At 51.8% G+C, this 23228-nt stretch overlaps 1 protein-coding gene across 1 annotated transcript; it reads left to right on the forward strand.

Moving 5' to 3' along the window:
- The first annotated feature begins 9329 nt into the window (after positions 1–9329).
- On the forward strand, positions 9330–10869 carry LOC136787564 (olfactory receptor 14C36-like). The gene has a single exon (XM_066984875.1). It carries the CDS (start codon positions 9907–9909, stop codon positions 10867–10869), a length of 963 nt encoding a protein of 320 aa, XP_066840976.1. The 5' UTR covers positions 9330–9906.
- The last annotated feature ends 12359 nt before the right edge of the window (positions 10870–23228 follow it).

The following is a 23228-nucleotide window of genomic DNA, read 5'->3' on the forward strand; positions in this document are numbered from 1 at the left end:
AAACTCATTCGTGGGATTGTTTTTGCACAGGGACCTGGATGCACTTGGTGGGTACTGCAAAAGAATGGGGAGGTCCGGTGTGTACCTCAAGGGGATTTAAAACTGGGTGAGAATAGCCCATGAGTTGAATTGTAGTATGTTAATTATTATATAATACTGTATGTCATCACTACCATGATTGCTATATACCATAGATGAAAATGGTGATTAATTAGAATGTATTGGAAAGAGTGTAACCTGAGCATGACATAAATGGTATGGAATAAGGGGTGGGTATCTGTCCTGGTTCCAGTTAGGACAGAGTTAATTTTCCCTCCTAGTAGCTGGTAGGGTGCTATGTTTTGGATTAGGATGAGAAGAGCGCTGATAACATGCTGATGTTTTAATTGTTGCAGAGCAGTGCTTACACCAGGCCAAGGACTTTTCGGCTTCTCGCTCTGTCCTGCCAGCGACCAGGCTGGGGGTGCAGCAGGAGCTGGGAGGGGACAGAGCCAGGACAGCTGACCCAAACTGGCCAAAGGGGTATTCCATACCATCTGACGTCATGCTAAACAATATATAGGGGTGGCTGGCCGGAGTGGGGGGCCGGCTGCTCGGGAATAGGCTGGGCATCGGTCAGCGGGTGGTGAGCAATTGCATTGTGCATCACTTGTTTCTTACACATTATTATTGTTAATACTATTACCATTATCACTATTATTATTATTATTGTTATTATTATTTTCCTGTCTTAATAAACTGTCTTTATCTCAACTCACCGGCTTCACTTTCCCGTTTCTCTCCCCCATCCCAGAGAGGGAGGGGGGAGGGTGAGCGAACGGCTGTGTGGTGTTTAGCTGCCAGCCGGGTTAAACCACAACAAGCACATAGGACAGCACAATGAAAATAAAGCAACCATAAAATAAAGAAACACTACACACAAGTGCCCCAACTTCCCTGAGGTAGGCATCTGAGCAGGAGAGCTTGAGGATCTGGGGGATTTCACAGAAGAACTGGTCCACAGCATTGCCTTGGCAGAGGGGCAGGGAAAATGTAGTGGCCGTGTGCAGGACAGCATTGAGAAAGCCACTGCCCCAGGCAGCTGCTGCCATCTGGGCACAAGCTCTGCTGCCCACAAGGCTCCCGTAGTGCAGGGGCTTGCAGATGGCAACGTAGCGGTCGTAGGACATGATAGTGAGAAGGGAATATTCAGCTGACATCAAAAATACAAACAGAAAGACCTGTGCAGCACACCCTTGATAGGAGATGGCCCTGGTGTCCCAGAGGGCATTGGCCATGGCTTTGGGGAGAGTGGTGGAGATGCAGCCCAGGTCGAGGAGGGCGAGGTTGAGGAGGAAGAAGTACATGGGGGTGTGGAGGCGGTGGTCGCAGGCTACGGCGGTGAGGATGAGGCCGTTGCCCAGGAGGGCAGCCAGGTAGATGCCCAGGAAGAGCCCGAAGTGCAGGAGCTGCAGCTCCCGCGTGTCTGCAAATGCCAGCAGGAGGAACTCACTCACAGAGCTGCTGTTGGCCATTTGCTTACTCTGGACACTGTTGTCTGTTGAAAAGGAGAAGGCAGAAAACGTTTAGAACAGACTTCTCTGAGGAAAACCTGTTGCAGGTCTTACAGCACTCTCATCCCAAGCCTCTCTCTTTGCAGGAGTACCTTTCTGCAGCTCTCCTGCTTGAGCTGCGGCTGGTGCTGTCTGAGAATGGCACTGGGAGCAGGGGCTGCTGTGGGCTCCAGAGCAGTCCTTCCTGCTGTGCAGCAGGCTGGTAGCAGGAACATAGGGGAAACTCAAGTTCAATCCACTTATGAGATCTATAAACTTTGCAGTGTTGTTCCAAAGAACTCATGCAACCAATGTACAGCAAGGCAAATATTCCTATGCTTAGGACAGTGATCACACTCTTGTGTTTCCCAATAAGTGGAGACTGCTTAAAGCAGAGAAGCCCCAGTCCCAGTTCATCTGGACAGAATTCTCACCTTGTCTCTTGGTGCCTGAGCAGGAACTCAGCTCTTCCCTCCTAGCCAGGGCTGCAGAGGCCTCACTCCAGCTGCCCACAGACAGCCATCCAGCAGCACGGACATGGCCTTAGCACGGAGGTGTCTCCTCCTTGGGGCACCTCGATAACACAAGGATGCCACGAGAGAGCTGCATCCTGCTGGAGAGCAGCCTGCAGACAAGGAGGATGCCCCACAGACAGACATGAATATCCGCAAGCTGGGGCGTCCCAATATACCGTCTGCATCCCCTGCAGTGTCTGAAGGAGGCTTGGCCACCCACTCTTGGCTGACCAGGGGCAGCTGGGTTCTGACACTCAAAGGGGCTTCTGCCAGACTTCCTCACCTCGCAGTGCCATCCAGCAGGACCCCCAAAGCCTACTGCATTGCCCACTGCCCTCCCACAAACAAGACCCAGCAGGAGACCCTTCCAGGACGTGCAGCTGCATGGCCCTGCAGCCAGAGACGTACCTTGTCAAGGGCTGTGCAGATTTCTCCTGCAGGCAGCTCCCAGCATCCTCCCAGTGACAACTGCCTCCAAGCCCTCTCTCCTTCTCTCCTGTCCCCGTGCCACCTGCGGTCAGAGCCCCCAGCCCTGCTGCGCTGTGCACAGGAGCTGCTCCTGGGCACAGCTGTCTCTCTGCACTAGGGCCCTCTTGCCACGTGCTCTCTCTGTCCCACGAGCCCGGCCCAGCTCAGCACCAGACGCCCAGCCCAAGGCATTGGAATCCTCCCTCGGCGGGCTTTGCTGAGGAGCCCACGAACCTCAGGCACTGAGAGACAATTGAAGACATCTCTCAACAAGTCCAAGTCAGAGGCAAGTTTCCTGCAGTGTCCCCCTGAGGGCCAGCACTGACACAGCCTCCCTTGGAGCTCGTTAGAGCAGAGCATTGGAGGCAGTGAGGACAAGGAGACAAAGGCAATGTGAAGGTGACACTGATGTGTAGACAAAGTGTATTTGTTTCACTAAGCACAAAGGCCCAGACAATAATGAATGATTGAAAATTTGAAAAGACAGAAAAAGGAGTTAAAACAGTAATAATAACAATAATAACAATAACAAGAATAACAATAATATGTACAAAGCAAGTGATGCACCATGCAATCACTGAGAAGCCCCTCACCGATGCTCAACCTGTCCCTGAGCATTGGTCCCCCTGACCCTGGCCAGCCTGCAGCAGGATCTCTTGTGCACGTCCCTTCACCTTCATTTCTTTTAGTGCAAAATCAGCTTTCAGAGGAATTTGGAGTATTTTCTTCCCTTTCTCAAACACTTCCTCTGCTCTGTCACCCCACACAACGATGCCATCGATGTACTGCAGGTGTTCAGGAGCTTCCTCCTCTTCCAGGGCACTCTGGATCAGTCCATGGCAAATGGTAGGGCTGAGTTTCCTGCCCTGGGGCAGTCGATGCCAGGTTGAAAGCAAGCTGTGGCCTTCAGTCTGCTGGCAAACGGATGGAGAAAAATGCTTTAGCGATATCAGTTGTGGCAAAATGCTTGGGTGCCTTTGATCCCAGTGTGCATGGAAGCTCTACCGTGTCCGGCATGGCAGCACTCAGCACTGCATGACTTCCTTCAGGCCACAACAATCCTCTGTCAGCGGACTCCCTTGGTGCTCTACTGACTGAGGTGCACGGCTGTGGCAGTGATTGGCACCAGCTGTCCTTCAGCCCTCATCAACCCCACAACAGAAGGGTCCTGTGAGAGACCAAGGCAAGGCAGAAAACAGCATCATGTCCTCCGTCTCCAAGGCAGCTGTGCCAAAAGCCCACCCATACCCTTTTGGGTCCTTGAAATATCTCTCCTCTCCTGAAGCAGTCTCTTCCAAGGATGCACAGAGTCCGGGGCCAGTCCCAGTGGGGTGCTTTGGCCACTCCTTCCCACTTAGACTCACTTCAGCCTCCAGTACAGGTCAGTGTTGGGATCCCCCTGTCACTCCAGACATACAAATGGGTTCACCCCTCCACAGCTTGATGGCACTAGGGTACGCTGTGCAGTGGTGTCCACTGGAGCCTGAGACTTCTGGGGGCCTGATGTGCAAGGCCATCGAATCCACACAGTCCAATACAGCCGATCGTCCCCTTCCTCCCCCTGGCTGGAGGCAGGGCCCCTCTCGTCCTGCTCATAGTATTCCTTACTGTGTCTGCAGGACTGCCCGCTGGAAAGTGGAGCAGCAGTTCTCTAAGAACCCCTTTTAGGGATTGTTGTTCCTTGCCACTCACATACCCGTGCCTCTAGGGTTGAGGCAGATTTTCTATCCCACTTTCTCATGTCCTCTCCATGGTCACACAGGTGAAACCACAGGGTGACACATCGTGTGTACCCACCATCTCTCCTTTCCTGCCCCCTGAGTCCAGGGAGGGGCCCCGTTTCTCCCAGCACCAGAGCAGCACAGGGATAGGGATCGCGTGATTACTGATGCTCTTAGGACCTCTTCCTCTTGGTCCTCCTACTCACATGATGGCCCAGCTTTTCTGAAGCCTGCCTCATCTTCTTTCTCCTCCTTTCTTGGCTAGGTAGGATTTTATTTTCTCTCTAAAAAAAATGACTTTCATATCCATTGTTTTTTCTTGCATATAAGAGCAACTGATATAGACACAGGTTGCTTCTTTGGCCCAGACAGAGGGCCCACAAAAGGAGCTGGAGTTGCTGCAGGGCATTTTGCAGATGCTGTAGTGGCTGCAGGGTCTGTCAGAGGGGTTGGAGTGGCTGCAGGGCTTGTCACAGAGGTTGGAGTGGCATTGATTGTGGCTCTGTAAGCATAGGCCGAGACCCAGCACACTGCAGTGGTATGTGTCTCTTTGGAAATGCCAGGGTGATAACACCACTTTTTCAAGCATTTCACAGTTTTTTAGGATTCTGCACTTGCTCAGAGGTGAAGTTCCAAAGCACTGGAGGTGCCCCCTGCTCTAGGTGTCTGCCCAGATCCTCCCACACTCCCTGCCACTCCTCACTCTCCTGCCTCTGGACAGATCTCTGGATGGCATGCATTAAGTAGTTGCTTAAACATAAACAAAAGATGGAACACATGCAGGAAATGTAACAATAGGAACATGCTGGTTTGGCCATCCCAAGGATATTCAAAGCTTTGAAGAGCTATTGTAATTAGCCTGGAGGAGAAGGGGGAGGTGAAGGAGAAAAGGAGAATGAAGAAGTGGGGAAAGGCCTCCCCCACTGTCCATACCAGTTCCACCCCCCCACCTCCTGCCCCACCCCACATAGATTTACTCCCTGAGGAGAAAAGGCAAAAAGTGTAAAAGAGTGTAATTATTAAGAGTTGCTAAGTGATGAAGAGATGGTTCCGTAGGTACAGAGGTGGCAATACTTTTATCCTATCCTAAGTCAGAGTTATCCAATACAGCAAAAGATTAACCTTAAACCTGTCCCCAGAATTGATGAACAGCCTGACATGGAAGACAGACAGTTAGCAATGTGCTATACAACACAATTCTGAAAACAAGCACAACAGACCCCAGATCAAAAAGGTCGACATTGTGATCAGCAACTGCTATACTGATCTAATGCTTAGAAGAACTTACTTTTAAAACGCTCTGGTCAGATCTGTCATCTCAACCTTTGTGCTCCACACTAGGCACCAAGAAGACTTGCTGTGGTTTGACCCGGCAGGCAGCTCAGCACTACAAAGCTATTCATCCACTGGGATGGAGGAGAGAACTGGGAGGAAAGGAAAAAAAAAAAAATTATGGGTTGATATAAAAGCAGATTAATAGGACACAAAGGAAATAATAACAACAATAATAACAACAACAACATAATAATAGAATATATTATTATGATTATTACTATAGACACAAATAGGCTAAGGAGATGATCTTTTTGTGTGCATATCAAAAGACAGAAAAGACAGGTGGCTGTGATTAATTGGAAAGTGTTGGACCGGAGCATGACAGATACGGTATGGAATAAGCGGTGAATATTGTCCTAGTTTTTCCTGCAAAAGAGTAAATTTTTCTTCCTAGTAGCTGGTATGGTGCTGTGTTTCATATTTACAGAATTACAGAACAGTTTGGGTATGAAAGGACCTTAAAGATCACATCATTCCAACTCCCCTGCCCTGGGCAGGGACACCTTCCACTAGACCAGGTTGCTCAAAGCCCCATCCAACCTGGCCTTGAACACCTCCAGGGATGGGGCATCCACAACTTCTCTGGGCAGCCTGTTCCTCTCACCCTCTGAGTAAAGAACTTCTTTCTAATGTCTAATCTGAATCTACCCTCTTTCAGTTTAAACCATTACCCCTAGTCCTATCACTGCTCTCTTTGATGAAGAGTCCCTCCCCAGCTTTCCTGTAGGCCCCTTTAGGTACTGGAAGGCCGCTGTAAGGTCTCCCCGGAGCCTTCTCTTCTCCAGGCTGAACAACCCCAACTCCCTCAGCCTGTCTTCATAGGAGAGGTGCTCCAGCCCCTTGATCATCCTCGTGGCCCTCCTTTGGACTCATTCGAATAGATCCATGTCCTTCTTGTGCTGGGGGCCCCAGAGCTGAATGCAGTACTCGAGGTGTGGCCTCACCAGGGCTGAGTACAGAGGCACAATCACTTCCCTACTCCTGCTGGCCACAGTATTCCTGGTACAAGCCCGGATGCTGTTGGCCTTCTTGACCACCTGAGCACCCTGCTGGCTCCTATTCAGCCGACTATCCACCAATATCCCCTGATCCTTTTCCCCTGGGCAGCTGTCCAGACACCCTTCCCCCAGCATTATGTTGGGCTGTTGTGCCCCAAGTACAGGACCCAGCACTTGGCCTTGTTGAATTTCATGCAGTCGGCCTCAGCCCATGGGTGCAGCCTATCCAGATCCCTCTGCAGAGCCCTCCCACCCTTGAGTCGATCTGCACTTGCATCTAACTTGGTGTCGTCTGCCAACTTACTGAGGGTGCACTCGATCCCTTCATCCAGATCACTGATGAAATTATTGAAAAAGAAGATACAGCCAATTTTTAACCCAAGAAAGCATACATCCCTCCTGGCCTTGAGCAGCCAGTTTCCCCAGGAGAATGCTGGGGGAAACAGTTTCAAAAGCCTTACTGAGGTCTGGGTAGACTACATCCACAGCCTTTCTCTTCTCCACTGAGCACATCGCCTTGTCTTAGAAGGAGATCAGATTTGCCAAGGAGGACCTGGCTTTGGTAAACTCGTTCTGACTGGGTCTGATCACCTGGTGGTTCTGTAAGTGTTACGTGATGCTACTCAAGATAATCATCTCCATGAGCTTCGCCAGCACCGAGGTCAGACTGACAGGCCTGTAGTTCCCCAGATCCTCCTTCTGCCCCTTCTGGGGCCGTCACATTTGCTAGTCGCCAGTCAACTGGGACCTTGCCTGATAGCCAGGACTGCTGATAAATGATGGAAAGTGGCCTGGTGAGCACTTCTGCCAGCTCCCTCAGTACCAACACGTGGATCCCACCTGGCCCCATAGACTTGCGTACGTCTAAGTGGAGTAGCAGGTCTCAAAACTTTTCCTCATGGATTATGAGGGCTTCATGCCACTCGCTGTCCCTATCTACCAGTTCAGGAGTCTGAGTAAGAGGGGAACAACTGTTCTTGCTGCTGGAGAATGAGAATGTTTTATGAATTAAAATATAAATTATTATTTAATTATCCTTAATAGATAGATTGGGTTCCAGTTGGTCTTTTGACCTTCAAATTTTTTCCCTGCACAGCCTCACAACATTCAGAATGCGGTTCCAAACAAAATGACAGAACACATGAGAAGGAAGCAGAGAAAAGATAGAATCCAGTGGAATTCAATCCCCTATAATTATGTGATGATATGATGCAGCTTTATTCCACTAAATACCCTATTGTCCAAATTGTCCTGCAATTGTTGATGCAGTTATCTTGTAATAGACAGCATCACCAGGGTGAGCCATCTGCCTGCAGATATTAACAGCTGAGAGAATGGAGCATCAGTGTGGAGGAACAATGAAAAAAATGAAGGATTTTTCCTATAAAAACCTCTTGACACTTACAAGGAGAAGAGCCCAGTCCTGCACCAGAAGAACAATAACCCCACACATCAGGGCAGACTGGGACCCTGCTGAGGGGGCAGTGCCCAGGAGGAGGAGGGCCTGGGCACCACGAGGGATGCCATACGAGCAGTGGTGCTGCTCACCAGGAACCAGGCCAGCTTCCTACAGAGCTGCCTTACGAGGAGCATGGACACCAAAAAATCTGAGTTATCAGACTCAGCTCAGATCCAGTGTGACACCACACAGATAAGGGGCTAGAGCTAGGAGGAAAAGATTTGCAGGTCTGGAAGTCCCTAGGACAGTCTGGTGTGGAGAGCAGCAAGGCCTGTAGAAAGGCTGAGACTCCCAACAGGACCCAGGGCTTTGTGTCCATGGCTCTGGCTGTTGTCTCTGCCACTGAGGCCTAGGAGGAGACAGCTTATCGGTAAAGCACCAGGGCCTCATTGCCTCCTCGCCCCCAGCCATGAACCAGGCAGGGCTCGTACCATTCTCCTGCACTTGGCCATGCACATCCCCATCTCCTCCCGCCCCACGAAGAGCCCTGAGCAGTGTGTGAAGGGAAAGGATCTCCCTTCCCAGGGGCTGGGGGTCAAGGCCTGGCCCTTGTGCTTTCTGAAACGCATCCAGTTTTCCTACACATCAGTGTGACCTTCACACTGCCTTTGTCTCCTTGTCCTCCCTGCTTCCAATGCTCTGCTCTAACAAGCTCCAAGAGAGGCTGTGCCAGTGCTGGCCCTCAGGGGGACACTGCAGGAAACTTGCCTCTGACTTGGACTTGTTGAGAGATGGCTTCAATTGTCTCTCAGTGCCTGAGGTTCGTGGGCTCCTCACCAAAGCCCCCCGAGGGGGGACTCCAATGCCTTGGGCTGGGCGTGTGGTGCTGAGCTGGGCCGAGCTCCTGGGACAGAGAGAGCTCGTGGCAAGAGGGCCCTGGTGCAGAGAGACAGCTGTGCCCAGGAGCAGCTCCTGTGCACAGCGCAGCAGGGCTGGGGGCTCTGACCGCAGCTGGCACGGGGACAGGAGAGAAGGAGAGAGGGCTTGGAGGCAGTGAGGAGCGCAGCAACAGAGGGCAGCGTGTGGCAGGACAGATCTGCAGGCCCTTCGCACCGTGAGTCTCTGGCAGCAGAACATGTAAATGGGATTTCCAAAGAGTTTTTCTGAAGCCAACACAGCTCATGGCGGATAGCATCTGACAGGATAGATATCTCTGTTTCTCCAATATGAAGTAGACGCTGCCATTCCTCCTGGCTTCTCCACCTGGCCGTGCTGCTGCTGCTCTTGTTCCCAGGCTGCCTGGGGATGGGGGTTTCACATGCCCATGGAGTGAGCCCTCGGGGTGCTTGGGGGAAGGGGAGTACGGGGACAGGGTGATGGGTCTGGAGATGGGCACGTGGAGCCCTGATTCAGCAGTGTCCTGGTTCTTTTCTGGTGAACATGTAGTTATCCTTCAGCTCATAGACATGCCAGCAGCAGAGACCAGCCTTTTTTGACAGACTGGCTGTCCCCTCGGGAAGGACAGTCTGCACTAAAGGGACAGTCCCTTGTATCTGAGGATCGACAAGGTTTCACTTGGAGTGCAGAAGGAATGAAAATCTAAAAAGAAACAGAAATTCTCACAGCCCTGCTATGCAGTTGGGTGAATTTGGAACAGCAATGTGGATAATCACTTAATATCAGGAGTGAATTTAATCAGCGATTACCACATGTTCCCCTTTCCTTATCGTTATAGGTGAGGACTGGTTACTACACTGACCACAGAAAAGTTCCCTTATTCCAGGGACATCCTCAGTCAGTGTCAGTTAAAACTCATGAAAGGGACCTAACCGAAGTCTGTTTGAGGGGACGAAGCGGAATTAGTTATTATCAGGTAATTCTGTACTATCTTACTGTGCTTTTGTTCTTTGGGCAGGACGCCATGCCCAGAGCCAGCAAATGGCCAACAGCAGCTCTGTGAGCGAGTTCCTCCTGCTGGCGTTCGCAGACACGCGGGAGCTGCAGCTCCTGCACTTCGGGCTCTTCCTGGGCATCTACCTGGCTGCCCTCCTGGGCAACGGCCTCATCCTCACCGCCGTAGCCTGCGACCACCGCCTCCACACCCCCATGTACTTCTTCCTCCTCAACCTCGCCCTCCTCGACCTGGGCTGCATCTCCACCACTCTGCCCAAAGCCATGGCCAATGCCCTCTGGGACACCAGGGCCATCTCCTATCAAGGATGTGCTGCACAGGTCTTTTTCTTTGCCTTCTTGATTACAGCAGAATTTTATGTTCTCACCATCATGGCCTACGACCGCTACGTTGCCATCTGCAAGCCCCTGCACTACGGGAGCCTCGTGGGCAGCAGAGCTTGTGCCCAGATGGCAGCAGCTGCCTGGGGCAGTGGCTTTCTCACTGCTGTCCTGCACACAGCCACTACATTTTCCCTGCCCCTCTGCCAAGGCAATGCTGTGGACCAGTTCTTCTGTGAAATCCCCCGGATCCTCAAGCTCTCCTGCTCAGATGCCTACCTCAGGGAAGTTGGTGCACTTGTGTTTAATGTTTCTTTAGTCTTTGGTTGTTTTGTTTTCATTGTGGTGTCCTATGTGCAGATCTTCAGGGCTGTGCTGAGGATGCCCTCTGAGCAGGGCCGGCACAAAGCCTTTTCCACATGCCTCCCTCACCTGGCCGTGATCTCTCTATTTATCAGTACTGGCATGTTTGCCTGCCTGAAGCCCCCCTCCATCTCTTCTCCGTCCCTGGACCTGGTGGTGTCTTTTCTGTACTCAGTGGTGCCTCCAGCACTGAACCCCCTCATCTACAGCATGAGGAACCAGGAGCTCAAGCATGCGCTCTGGAAATTGATGACTAGATGTGTTTCGGAAGCAATAAATTTCCATTCTACCTCTGCAGATGACTAATAATGCCAATGACTGCAAGAACAACTAATATTATGTATATAATTATTTTTGTGTGTGTTTGTTTATTTATGAGTGTTTTATTACAGGACTTTCTTTGTTTTAATACGGCTAAAGTTGCCCATTAAAATGATATCACAGTATCACAGTATCACAGATTTCTAGGTTGGAAGAGACCTCAAGATCATCGAGTCCAACCTCCGACCTAACACTAAGTACTCCACTAAACCATATCGCTAAGCTCTACATCTAAACGTCTTTTAAAGACCTCCAGGGATGGTGACTCCACCACCTCCCTGGGCAGCCCGTTCCAATGCTTAATAACCCTTTCGGTAAAGAAGTACTTCCTAACATCCAACCTAAAACTCCCCTGTCGCAACTTACGCCCATTCCCCCTCGTCCTGTCACCAGGCACGTAAGAGAACAGACCAACCCCCACCACTTTACAGCCTCCTTTAAGGTAACTGTAGAGAGCGATAAGGTCGCCCCTGAGCCTCCTCTTCTCCAGGCTGAACAGTCCCAGCTCCCTCAGCCGCTCCTCATAAGACTTGTGCTCCAGACCCCTCACCAGCTTGGTCGCCCTTCTCTGGACTCGCTCGAGCACGTCCATGTCCTTCCTGTAGCGAGGGACCCAAAACTGAACACAGTACTCGAGGTGCGGCCTAATGATTCATCTCATTTCTTTTACTGTATGTACCTGTCAAGTATAGCTCAGAGATTCTGTATATGAGGAGCCAGGCCCTCTGTGAATTTAAGTAAAAGAAAGGAGCCCGTTGTTCCACTTCCATTTCAGTATGTACGTGTTGAATGTATATACTGAGACTCTGTACATGAGGAGAACCGTCTCTCTGTGAACATAAACAAAGTGAAGGAGCCTGCACTGCCTTCCTTGTGTGACTTCCTTCCTCTGAGAGCTGCTCTGGCTCTGCAGGGGCAGTGCCATGTGCAGGGCTGCAGAGGAAAAGAGTCCCATCCCAGCAGCACGGCCAGGGAGCACCAGCGCTTGGGGCATGCCGAGCTGCTCTCTTGCCACTGCCCCCCTCTCGTGCTGAGCCCTGCTGGTGGGGTCAGGCCCGGCTGCTCCTGTAGCTTGGTGCCAGTGCTGCTGTGGGGCTGTGCTGGGACTGCAGGCAGGGACAGGCAGTGGGCACGGCAGTGGCACAGCCGGCCTGCGCTGCAGCACTTCCCTCCTAAGGGGGGATCTCCTCCAAGGTGGACTGACCACAGCTCAAGGGCTCAGTCTGCTGTGAGCAGGCAGAGGAGAGCTCTGCAGCCCCAGGGCACGCAGCAGCCCCAGCAAAGGAGTCTGGCGAGTGATTTGACTGCAAGGTCCCTCCTGCCCTAGCACCTCCCAGAACTGGCACGGCACTGGCTCCTGTGTGTCAGAGAGGCTGGGAGCCCAGGAGCTGTGCCATGGGCTGGAAGGATCACAACCAGATCACTTCTACCTGGGCAGATTCTGGGCCAAAAAGGGGGTGTTTTGTAGGTGTGGTATTATGAGCTCAGTGGTGCCTCTGAAGCTCCAAGTCCAGTAGGAAGCTAATGGCTGTTAAGTGGCCTGTGAGATGACTTTTTTCTGAAGCAGCTGACAGGTCATCCCTTGGCTCCTGGCTGGGACCTGTGCCTTTAGGCTCACATCTGCTGGTCTCCATGATGGGACACCAGATGCATCTGCTCTGCATACAGTTTGTGAGATCCTCTCTTCCTAAGTGGGCCCCATAGGGGAAGAGGTCTTGAACAGGTGTTGTCATGTCAGAGGTTTCAGCATTTGCCTAACTCATCCTTCAGGGCTGCTTTCAGTTTTCTACACAGAGGGGACCACTGACTCCTACATGTCTGGGGGAACATAAAGCCTGGAGGAGGGCCTGCAAAAATTTACCCTGTCCATATGAACCAAAACTGCAGGTAGGAACCACACTTTTGTGGTGTTGCAGAGCTGCTGGGCACATTGTGCAGGGTGCTCCTACAGCCTTTGTGTCCTTCTCCCTGCTGGCTTGGGAGCTGCTTCTTTCTCAGGAACAGAGTAGCCAACAGAGGTGAGACAGATACTCTGAGTTCATGAAAGCCATCAGAAAGCTGCCCCTAAGAAGATGACTGATATGGGGAAGTCAGGAGAAGCCTGCCCAGGAGAGATGTGAGATCTGGGGGAGGGAAGAGGAGCTTGGCCAGCAGAAGCTAATGATTTTGGAGAGGTAAGAATGCTCAGGTAATGTTGATCCCACCATAAAGCTGACTTAAAGCAGTCATGTGAGGCCTTTACCTTATTTTAACCTGTAACATTAATACCTAAATCTAAATGCCACTCCACACCCTGACAGGAATCTACTGCTCAAATTTTTGACCACAATATCCCCTGAAGCAAAGATAAGTCTATAAGGCCTTTCCCTTACCTTCACACACTTGCTCACCCTGATCCCTGCCTTTAACACAAGCATTAAAAAGCTCTATTTAACCCCAGTGTTCTTGCAGACCTAAACAAAACACTAAACCAAAGAGCTTGCACATACCCTAACCGCAGACCTGACACCCCAAGCACAACACCAAACCCTCCCACTAAATATTTGATTAAGCTCTCACCCAGAAATGTTCGCCGTAGTCCCTAATGCCATACATGAACAACTGACATCCAAACCCTGTCCTCCTGTGCATTAACCTCCTCTCCTTCAGACCCTCTCCTAACCCGCAATGTTAGGTTCTTGTTCCCTTGAAGCAGGGCAGGAACCATGAGGTTGCCGTGCAGTACCATTGCATTCACCGATGAGTGTGAGGGGCCATGGATCTGATCGGCTTGTGGGCCACAAGGAGGAAATGGTTGGGAATGCTCTGAGGAGCTCAGCTGTGCCTCAGGATCTCCTGCCCCAGCAGGAGGAATGGGACTGGGGCAGTGACTGGGAGGTCACTTCTGTCTCTGCAGCTGATAGGGCAGCAGCAGGAACGTGTCACGCAAAGGGACTGTGAGGTGCCTTGTGTCTGGAGGTGGCAGGTCACCCTTGGCTTCTCCCTGGGATCGGCACTTTGGGGCTGACACCTGCCAGTGGCCCTGCTAGGCCAGCAGAAGGCCCCTGCTTGGCATGCTGCCTGTGGGATCCCCTCTGCCTCCATCCCCAGGAGGACCCAGACACAAAGAAGGCCCGCACAGGGGTTGTCCTGTCCCTTCTGCTTGAGGCCAGGACTGGACAGCAGGAGGCACAAGGCTTGGCTGTGTCTAGCCAAGAAGCTGCAAGGCCAGCAGCAGGCCCAGGCTTTGGGAGATGCTGCTGAGGTGACTTCTGTCTGCTTGGCTGACAGGCCTCAAGGAGCCTGATGGGTTGGGATGCCTCCTTCAGGAGTGGTTTCCACCCTGATGGAGCTTTGTTTTGTTGTAGAGAAGAGCAGGAGAGAAAAAACTGCCACAAAGTGCACCTTAGAAGGTTGGCAATGGCCATGAGGAAGAAGAAATGTCCAGGGGAACAACTGGTTTTGCTGCTAGAGCCTGAGGCAAAGAAGGCATTAAGTGCCTCAGCCTTCACCTCATCTCTTGTCACCAGGTTTCCTCCCACAGACAAGAAAAGATGATGAAGCTCCTGAATCCTCCATTATTAGAGTGTTTCTATAAAGAGTTTTTATTGTCTTTGACAGTAATAGATGGATTGACATCCACCTGGGCTTTAACCCATCTGTATACTTCCCTGCACAGCTCCATAACTTTTAGGACACAGCTCCAGACAAAATGAAACCATGCATGAGAAGGAAGCACAGAAGAGGTGGAACCTGGCAGCCTTCTGTGCCCTGCCCTTCTGTGACTCTGTGCTGCGATTCCATTCAGCTGGTTACTCCTGTATTATCCAAACTTCCCTGCAGCTCCTGATGCTGCTGTCTTGTCAGAGATAGCACAAACACAGAAAGGTGGAACTGTCTGCCTGCAGACATGAACACCTGTCAGAATGGAGCATCAGAGTGGGAGAACCTTGAGAAACTGCAGGATTTTACCTACAGAAACCTCTTGACCTTTACAAGGAGAAGAGCCCAGTCCCACAGCAGAGGAAGAGGAACCCTGCACATCAGGGCAGACTGGGACCCTGCTGAGTGAGCAGTGCCCAGGAGGAGGAGAGCCTGGGCACCACGAGTGGTCTCATACGAGCTACTCAGCTAAGACCCCATATGACAGCACACAGACAAGGGTCTACAGCCAGCAGCGAAAGAGGTGCATGTCTGGGAGACGCTACAATACTCTGGTAATCAGAGGAGCAAGGAAATAGGCAAGGCTGAAAGTCCCAACAAACCGAGATCTTTGTGTCCATGGCTCTGGCTGTTGTCTCTGTCACTGAGGCCTAGGAAGAGACAGCGTATTGCTAAAGAACCAGGACCTCCTCATCCCCACTGATTAACCAGGCAGGGGTCGTACCATTCTCCTGCACTTGGCCATGCACATCCCCATCTCCTCCTGCCCCACGAAGAGCCCTGAGCAGTGTGTGAAGGGAAAGGATCTCCCTTCCCAGGGGCTGGGGGTCAAGGCCTGGCCGTTGTGCTTGGTGACACACATCCAGTTTTCCTACACATCAGGGTCACCTTCACACTGCCTTTGTCTCCTTGCCCTCAGTGCCTCCAATGCTCTGCTCTAACGAGCTCCAAGGGAGGCTGTGTCAGTGCTGGCCCTCAGGGGGACACTGCAGGAAACTTGCCTCTGACTTGGACTTCTGGAGAGATGTCTTCAGTTGTCTCTCAGTGCCTGAGGTTCGTGGGCTCCTCACCAAAGCCCCCCGAGGGGGGATTCCAATGCCTTGGGCTGGGCGTGTGGTGCTGAGCTGGGCCGGGCTCGTGGGACAGAGAGAGCTCGTGGCAAGAGGGCCCTGGTGCAGAGAGATAGCTCTGCCCAGGAGCAGCTCCTGTGCACAGCGCAGCAGGGCTGGGGGCTCTGACCGCAGGTGGCACGGGGAGAGGAGAGAAGGAGAGAGGGCTTGGAGGCAGTTGGCAGTGGGAGGATGCTGAGAGCTGCCTGCAGGAGAAATCTGCACAGCCCTTGACAAGGTACGTCTCTGGCTGCAGGGCCACGCAGCTGCACGTCCTGGAAGGGTCTCCTGCTGGGTCTTGTTCCTGGGAGGGCAGTGGGCAATGCAGTAGGCTTTGGGGGTCCTGCTGGATGGCACTGCGAGGTGAGGAAGTCTGGCAGAAGCCCCTCGGAGTGGCCTAAGCCAGGTGCCCCCGGTCAGACCCGAACACCCTGCCCTACCTGGCCAGGCCGGGCTCTCTGCCAGCTGCCCCGCAGCTCCTGCAGCCATGCAAAGAAGAGAAGCTCCCAGGCTCCCTCTGGCTTGCTGTGGCCCTTCTTCCTCAGCAGCATTCTCCTGTTCCTTCTCAGGGAAACACCTGAATGGGATGACAGTGCAACTCAGAGATGGGCGACACAAGGGAGCTGAGAACAGGACTGGTGGACAGAAGTGCTCTTCTCAGTCTTCACTAATGGACACTCCCATTAAATATCAGCAGGAGTGTCCAGGAAATGTGAGGGCATTCAACCATCCAATACCTATCCTAAGCGTTACAGGGGCTACTGGGATAAAATAAAGCAAACAAAATCCCTACAGCTCAGCTCGGCGTTCAGATGAGTTGTTTGCAAGAACCGACAAGTCGAATGGAGTTGATTTTCCCCCATGTTCCTGCTTCCCTCCTGCTGCACAGCAGGAAGGACTCCTCTGGAGCCCACAGCAGCCCCTGCTCCCAGTGCCACTCTCAGCCAGCACCAGCCGCAGCTCAAGCAGGAGAGCTGCAGAAAGTTTCTTCTGCAAAGAGAGAGGCTTGTAATGAGAGTGCTCTAACACTTGCATCATGTTTTCCTCAGAGAAGTCTGAAGCATTGCACTGAGAGATCCGTATGGAAACAATGAGATTCATACCGGTTCTTCTGCCAAGAGAGAGGATCGTCTGGGTGGAATAGGTTTTCCTCATTGAAGCCTTTTCTAACTTTTTTCTGCCTTATCCTCTCCAACAGAAAGCTGTGTCCAAAGACAGCAAATGGCCAACAGCAGCTCTGTGAGCGAGTTCCTCCTGCTGGCATTCGCAGACACGCGGGAGCTGCAGCTCCTGCACTTCGGGCTCTTCCTGGGCATCTACCTGGCTGCCCTCCTGGGCAACGGCCTCATCCTCACCGCCGTAGCCTGCGACCGCTGCCTCCACACCCCCATGTACTTCTTCCTCCTCAACCTCGCCCTCCTCGACCTGGGCTGCATCTCCACCACTCTGCCCAAAGCCATGGCCAATGCCCTCTCTTCTTTGTATCAGCAGAATTTTATGTTCTCACCATCATGTCCTATGACCGCTACGCTGCCATCTGCAAGCCCCTGCACTACGGGAGCCTCGTGGGCAGCAGAGCTTGTGCCCAGATGGCAGCAGCTGCCTGGGGCAGTGGCTTTCTCAATGCTGTCCTGCACACGACCACTACCTTTTCCCTGCCCCTCTGCCAAGGCAATGCTGTGGACCAGTTCTTCTGTGAAATCCCCCAGACCCTCAAGCTCTCCTGCTCACGTTCAGACTACCTAAAGGAAGTTAGTCTTCTGGTGGTTAGTGCATGTTTAGCATTCGGTTGCTTTGTTTTCATTGAGGTGTCCTATGTGCAGATCCTCAGAGCAGTGCTGAGGATTCCATCTGAGCAGGGCCGGCACAAAGCCTTTTCCACGTGCCTCCCTCACCTGGCCGTGGTCTCCCTCTTTATCAGCACTATCATGTTTGCCTACCTAAAGCCCCCCTCCATCTCCTCCCCATCCTTGGACCTGATGGTGTCATTTCTGTATTCGGTGGTGCCTCCAGCAGTGAACCCCCTCATCTACAGCATGAGGAACCAGGAGCTGAAAGCCACACTGAAGAAACTGATTCTGGTTGTAGTATTTACGTAGTAAGGAACTGTCTATCTCCGTTTTCTAGTTTAACTGAAGTTAATCTCAGGCAAGTTGTGACCTTTAGGTATAGAATTTGTCCTGGTTTCTAGTAGGACAGAGTTAATTTTCCTCCTAGTAGCTGGTAGGGTGCTATGTTTTGGATTAGGATGAGAAGAGCGCTGATAACATGCTGATGTTTTAATTGTTGCAGAGCAGTGTTTACACTAGGCCAAGGACTTTTCATCTTCTCGCTCTGTCCTGCCAGCGAGCAGGCTGGGGGTGCAGCAGGAGCTGGGAGGGGACAGACCCAGGACAGCTGACCCCAACTGGCCACAGGGGTATTCCATACCATCTGGCGTCATGCTGAACAATTAATATGTGGGTACTGGCCGGGGTGGGGGGGCCGGCTGCTCGGGGATAGGCTGGGCATCGGTCAGCAGGTGGTGAGCAATTGCATTGTGCATCACTTGTTTGTACACATTATTATTATTACTATAATTATTATTATTATTATTATCCCTTATTTCCTGTCCTAATAAACCCTTTCTATTTATCTCAACCCACAAGTTTTCATTTCTTTCTAATTCTCTCCCCCCATCCTAGAGACGGAGGGGGAAGGGTGAGCGAACCTCTACAATGATTTTGTAGAGGTAAGAGGCTTCAGGTAATGTTAATGCTGCTTTAACACTGAATCAAAATATCGAAGTAAGGTTGTTACCCAATTCTAAAGAGTAACCTAAATCCCTAAACCTAAATGCTACTCCAACACCCTGACAGGAATCCACTAGTCTAATGCTTGAACTCAAAGTATTCTATGAAGCAAAACTCAGCCCATAGCCCATTCCCTTGCTTTTAATCTTGTGCTCGCCCTAATCCCTGCCTTCAACACTAGCATTAAAATCCTCTATTAAACCTAGACTTCTAGGCAGATGTAGAACAAAAAGCTAATCCACAAAGCTTGCCCATAACCTAACCAAAGACCTGACACCGTAAGCAGACCAACAAATTTCCTAAATATCTAACCCAGAAAAGTGAGCCCTACTCTCAAAGAGACAAGAGAGGTCAGCTCTGCCTCAGGATGTCCTGCCCCAGCAGGAGGAATGGGACTGGGGCAGTGACGGGGAGGTCACTTCTGTCTCTGCAGCTGATAGGGCAGCAGCAGGAACGTGTCACGCAAAGGGACTGTGAGGTCCCTTGTGTCTGGAGGTGGCAGGTCACCCTTGGCTTCTCCCTGGGATCGGCACTTTGGGGCTGACATCTGCCAGTGGCCCTGCTAGGCCAGCAGAAGGCCCCTGCTTGGCATGCTGCCTGTGGGATCCCCTCTGCCTCCATCCCCAGGAGGACCCAGACAGAAAGAAGGCCCGCACAGGGCTTGTCCTGTCCCTTCTGCTTGAGGCCAGGACTGGACAGCAGGAGGCACAAGGCTTGGCTGTGTCTAGCCAAGAAGCTGCAAGGCCAGCAGCAGGACCAGGCCTTGGAAGATGCTGCTGAGGTGACTTCTGTCTGCTTGGCCGCAAGGAGCCTGATGGGTTGGGATGCCTCCTTCAGGAGTGGTTTCCACCCTGATGGAGCTTTCCTTGGTAGGAGAAAAGAGCAGGAGACAAAAACTTCCACAAAGTGCACCTTGGAATGTTGGCATGGGACATGAGGAGGAAGAAATGTCCCTCAGAGGGCAGTGCTGTAGTGACAGAGGTCACCCAAAGAGTGTCTTTGATCACACCATGACTTTAAGTTTTAAGGAACAGCTGATTAAGTTTGTCGAGACATGGGTGAGATGATGGAAATGCCGGGATGAGAGCAAGGTTGTGGACAGAGATGGTTGTCTGCAGACCTCAAGGAAATAGGGCAAAGAGTGGGACAGCATAGGAAAGCCTGCAGAGGAGAAGGCAGAGGGTGCTGGCAAGAATGGAAGGCCCCAACAGCCCTGACGTTTCTATCCCTTTGGCTAGAGCTTCTGAGGAGACGAGATAGAGTCATTGCAATGGGGCCTCTTTGCTTCCTTGATACCCTGTGCAGGGGTTGGAAGGTGTCCTAATGAAGTTCTTCTCATGGCATCACACTGCCCACCACATCATAGAGACCCCAAGAAGAGCCCTGAGCCAGACGGGGGGGTGCAGGATCTCCCCTCCCAGTGGCTGGGCTCAGGCCTTGGCCCTTCTGCTTCACCAAAACCAACCAAGACTTTTCTCAGCACAGCGCTTTGCCTGTCTGCAATCATGGCCTCCAATGATCTGCCCTAACAAGTCCCTGGGGAGGCTTTGTTAGGAACAGCCCTCAGTGGGGCCCATTAATACTCCAAATCACTTCAACTTTTCCTTCTGACTTTACTTTCTCAAGCAGTTGCATCATTCTCCTCTCAGTACCTGAGTTTCATTGACTCAGCACCAAAATACACCGTGGAACTCATTAAAACAGAGAAAGTCCTAAGCAGCCATATCTCTCCCACAGTTTTCTTCACGTCTTTAAGACTTGTAGAGCTAATTGGAGAACTTTCATGGTGTAGTTAAGGAGGAAGATTTCAAAGAGCAACTAGTAGAAATCTTTCCTCATTTTAAAGGCTGAATTTTGTTGCATTTCAGTTTAGAGCATCATTCTCCTATAGACACTGTTCTAGGGTTTCTCCTTTGGAGCCCTGCTTAGGGTAGGAAAAGCAGGGTTTTTCCTATTTAAAAACAAAGAATAGGAAACGATGCTGCAGTTTTCAAACCAAAAAAAAAAATAAAGTTCAAGTTCCTCATTTTGTTGCCTCCAGTGAAGTTTACCTTCCCAAAAGGATGACTGTACATGATGTATTTTACACTGATTAATAGGAAATTTTTAATAGTAGTGTTAATATTAATCCATATCATACTAATTCAATGATAAATGATGAGTTTCTTGCTAAGGAAACCATTAAACAGACTGCTGAGAGATGGGCGAGCTGGAACTCACTGAAACTCAAAGCAGCAACTGGGTTGGTGAGAGCGGTCTGAATGATCCAAGAGTAAGGGGAGGGCAAAGCAGGAGAACCATGGGAAGTGCATAGGTCCAGACAGGCAGCTGGAAAGGGGACATTCAGCAGGGTCTGTGTAATCAAGTCAGGTTTTGTACCTGTAAAATGAGGGAGCACATCATGATAGACAAAGCAATGACAATGCAAGTACAGGTGAACACCAGTATTTCTTCTCCTGTGCTGAATATAGATCATGGAAATTAGCATTTCTTCATGATAGAAATTCCACTTCACGTGAGACTTTTTATGGAAGGGATTGAATCATTTGAGCTGATGAGTAGTTGTTTTATTAGTTAAGTACTAAAAAAATTACTGGGCATTGAGGCAGAGCTTGCTGTCTGACCATAAGCATAACCAGGGAAAACCTCCTGATGCCCCATTGTGTTTTTGGCACTTTCCTGGACCAGCAGATGTCAGAAAAGACCTGCAGGAGACCGGAGCCCTTTGGGAAAATCAGGTGGAGCCAGGTGGAGTTCCCAGGGCACCTCCACTGCCAGCAGTGGTCTTTGTCCCTGTAACTGCAGCTCAGCCCAGCACAGGAAACCCCTTCAAAGACAACACCCTAGTTCAGTGGGTTTCTGGGATTGGCCTAGATTTGAAATGGCCATTGGAAACCCATGATACTCCTCCTTATTCCTACGAGATACATGAAAACCCATTAAGCTTCCTGGGTCATGTTTAGCAAACTGGCTGAAAAACTCAAGTATAGCGTGCTTCAAATGGCTGAGGCAGAACCCATCAGCTTGCCCCACTCTGGGGAATCATCCCCTTCCAACTAGGGATATGAAAGTGAAAAATGTGAAATGACCCGTCAGGTCAATGCGCAGAGTAAGGGAAAGTCACACATACTGTGCCGGAGTAGCAGAAGGCAAAAAGCACTGCATTGTGCCTCAGAGCAATCAAGGAGACCTAATCCAGTTCATCCATGAGATGAAGCAGAGTGAAGGACGTTGAGTTGTGTCCTAACATGAAGAAGGATGTACATCACTGGTGAAGGAGCTGTCTTTTTGTGCCATCACCAATGCAAGTTATACAAGAACTACATCAAATAAAGGTAAGCTGTCCCACCCTGGCCCTGTCACACCACGGGGCAGCGGAGGGACCTTTTTCACTTTCAGCCTCTTCTTCAGAGAGGCTTTGCCCTCTCCCTGCACACCACGGGGCAGAGCCTGGCCCTGGACGCTCCGTGAGCGCCGTGCAGGTCGTGGCAGGCTGCGGTGAGGGGACGAATGCCCTGGGCCCCCTTCCTGCTCTGCCCAGGCCAGCAAGGGCCCCGAGCGGCCTCGTGTCCCCTGCCCCTGCAGCTCGGGGCTCCCTTCCCCAGCCCTGGCTCTGCAGCACCAAGCCCTGCTGGGAGCCCTCCCCTGCATGCTGCCACCGCTCCCTGACGCTGCTGGTGCCCTCTGCCGGGCACTGCCCAGCCCAGCCCAGCCCCTGCCCACCTCTCCCCACCTCCCGGACCTCTCCCCAGCCCAGCAGCCCAGGCTGGGCTGGCCCCAGGCCAGTGCCCACCGCAGGCTGCTGCAGGGCTCTGGGCACGGCCAGCACAGCCCCAGCCCCTCGCAAGGCACCGCAGCTGCTGGCACAAAGGCGGCTCTGGGCCTCCCCAGCAGCCCCCGCGCTGGGGCCAGCCACGGCTCAGGAGATGGAGGGCCGTGAAGCTGCAGGAGCCCTGCTCTCCTGCCTGGGACATCCCCAGCACAGAGTGCCTGTGCCCCGCAGGGCCAGCCCCGCTCCCCAGGCCAGCACAAGAGGCCTGGCCCACGCACAGAGCAGCTCCAGATTCCTCTCCAGGATGCCATTTGCCATCAGACCCAGCACCACTGGGACAGTCCCAAGCAGATAATTCAAGGGCAAGTTATTGTTTGCTGGGCTATAGTCAAGCAAAAAGGAGCTCCTGGTCCAGCTCTTGGTCCTTCACTGGTCACTCTGGGGTTCTGATCCATTGTGAGGCCCAGAAAAGCAAGAGGTCTGTTCAGGAAGCAGCTCCTTGGGTGTATTCCTGAAACCAGGTTTGCAAGAGGCGTGCAGAGACATTGAAGAGATGCCAGTGTAGAGATAACAGGACTGTCACCAACATACATGAGCTCTCAGGGCTTATCCAAATACAAGAAGCACAATGTGGAAGCCAGAAGAGAGCAGCAGTGGAAAGGCCACGTCCTGCTGCTGGCCATGGCCATGGCTCCAGGGAAGCAGCAGCCCCGACCCGAAGGCAGCAGAGAGGCAGAGCCCAGCGGGCAGCGAGGGGCAGCCGCGAGGGCCAGCGGGGCTGCTCCTCCCTGTGGCAGCTGGGCTCTGGGCCCTGAGCCCCTCCTGTGTGCTGGGGCTGCTCCCCCAGCTGCACAGGAGATGGGAAGAGACGGCAGCTGATAACAATGAATTTCTCCTGGCTTCTTTACTGTATTTATCTACATGTGAAGCCCAGTTTTATAAGTACATGAGACAATTCGGTTAAAGTAAGTTAGAAAATATAACGGGCAGAATGTTAAGAATAACTTTATTTAAACGAAAACCACAACT

This window comes from Anser cygnoides, chromosome 30 (assembly GCF_040182565.1).
Source record: "Anser cygnoides isolate HZ-2024a breed goose chromosome 30, Taihu_goose_T2T_genome, whole genome shotgun sequence".
NCBI classification, from domain to species: domain Eukaryota; kingdom Metazoa; phylum Chordata; class Aves; order Anseriformes; family Anatidae; genus Anser; species Anser cygnoides.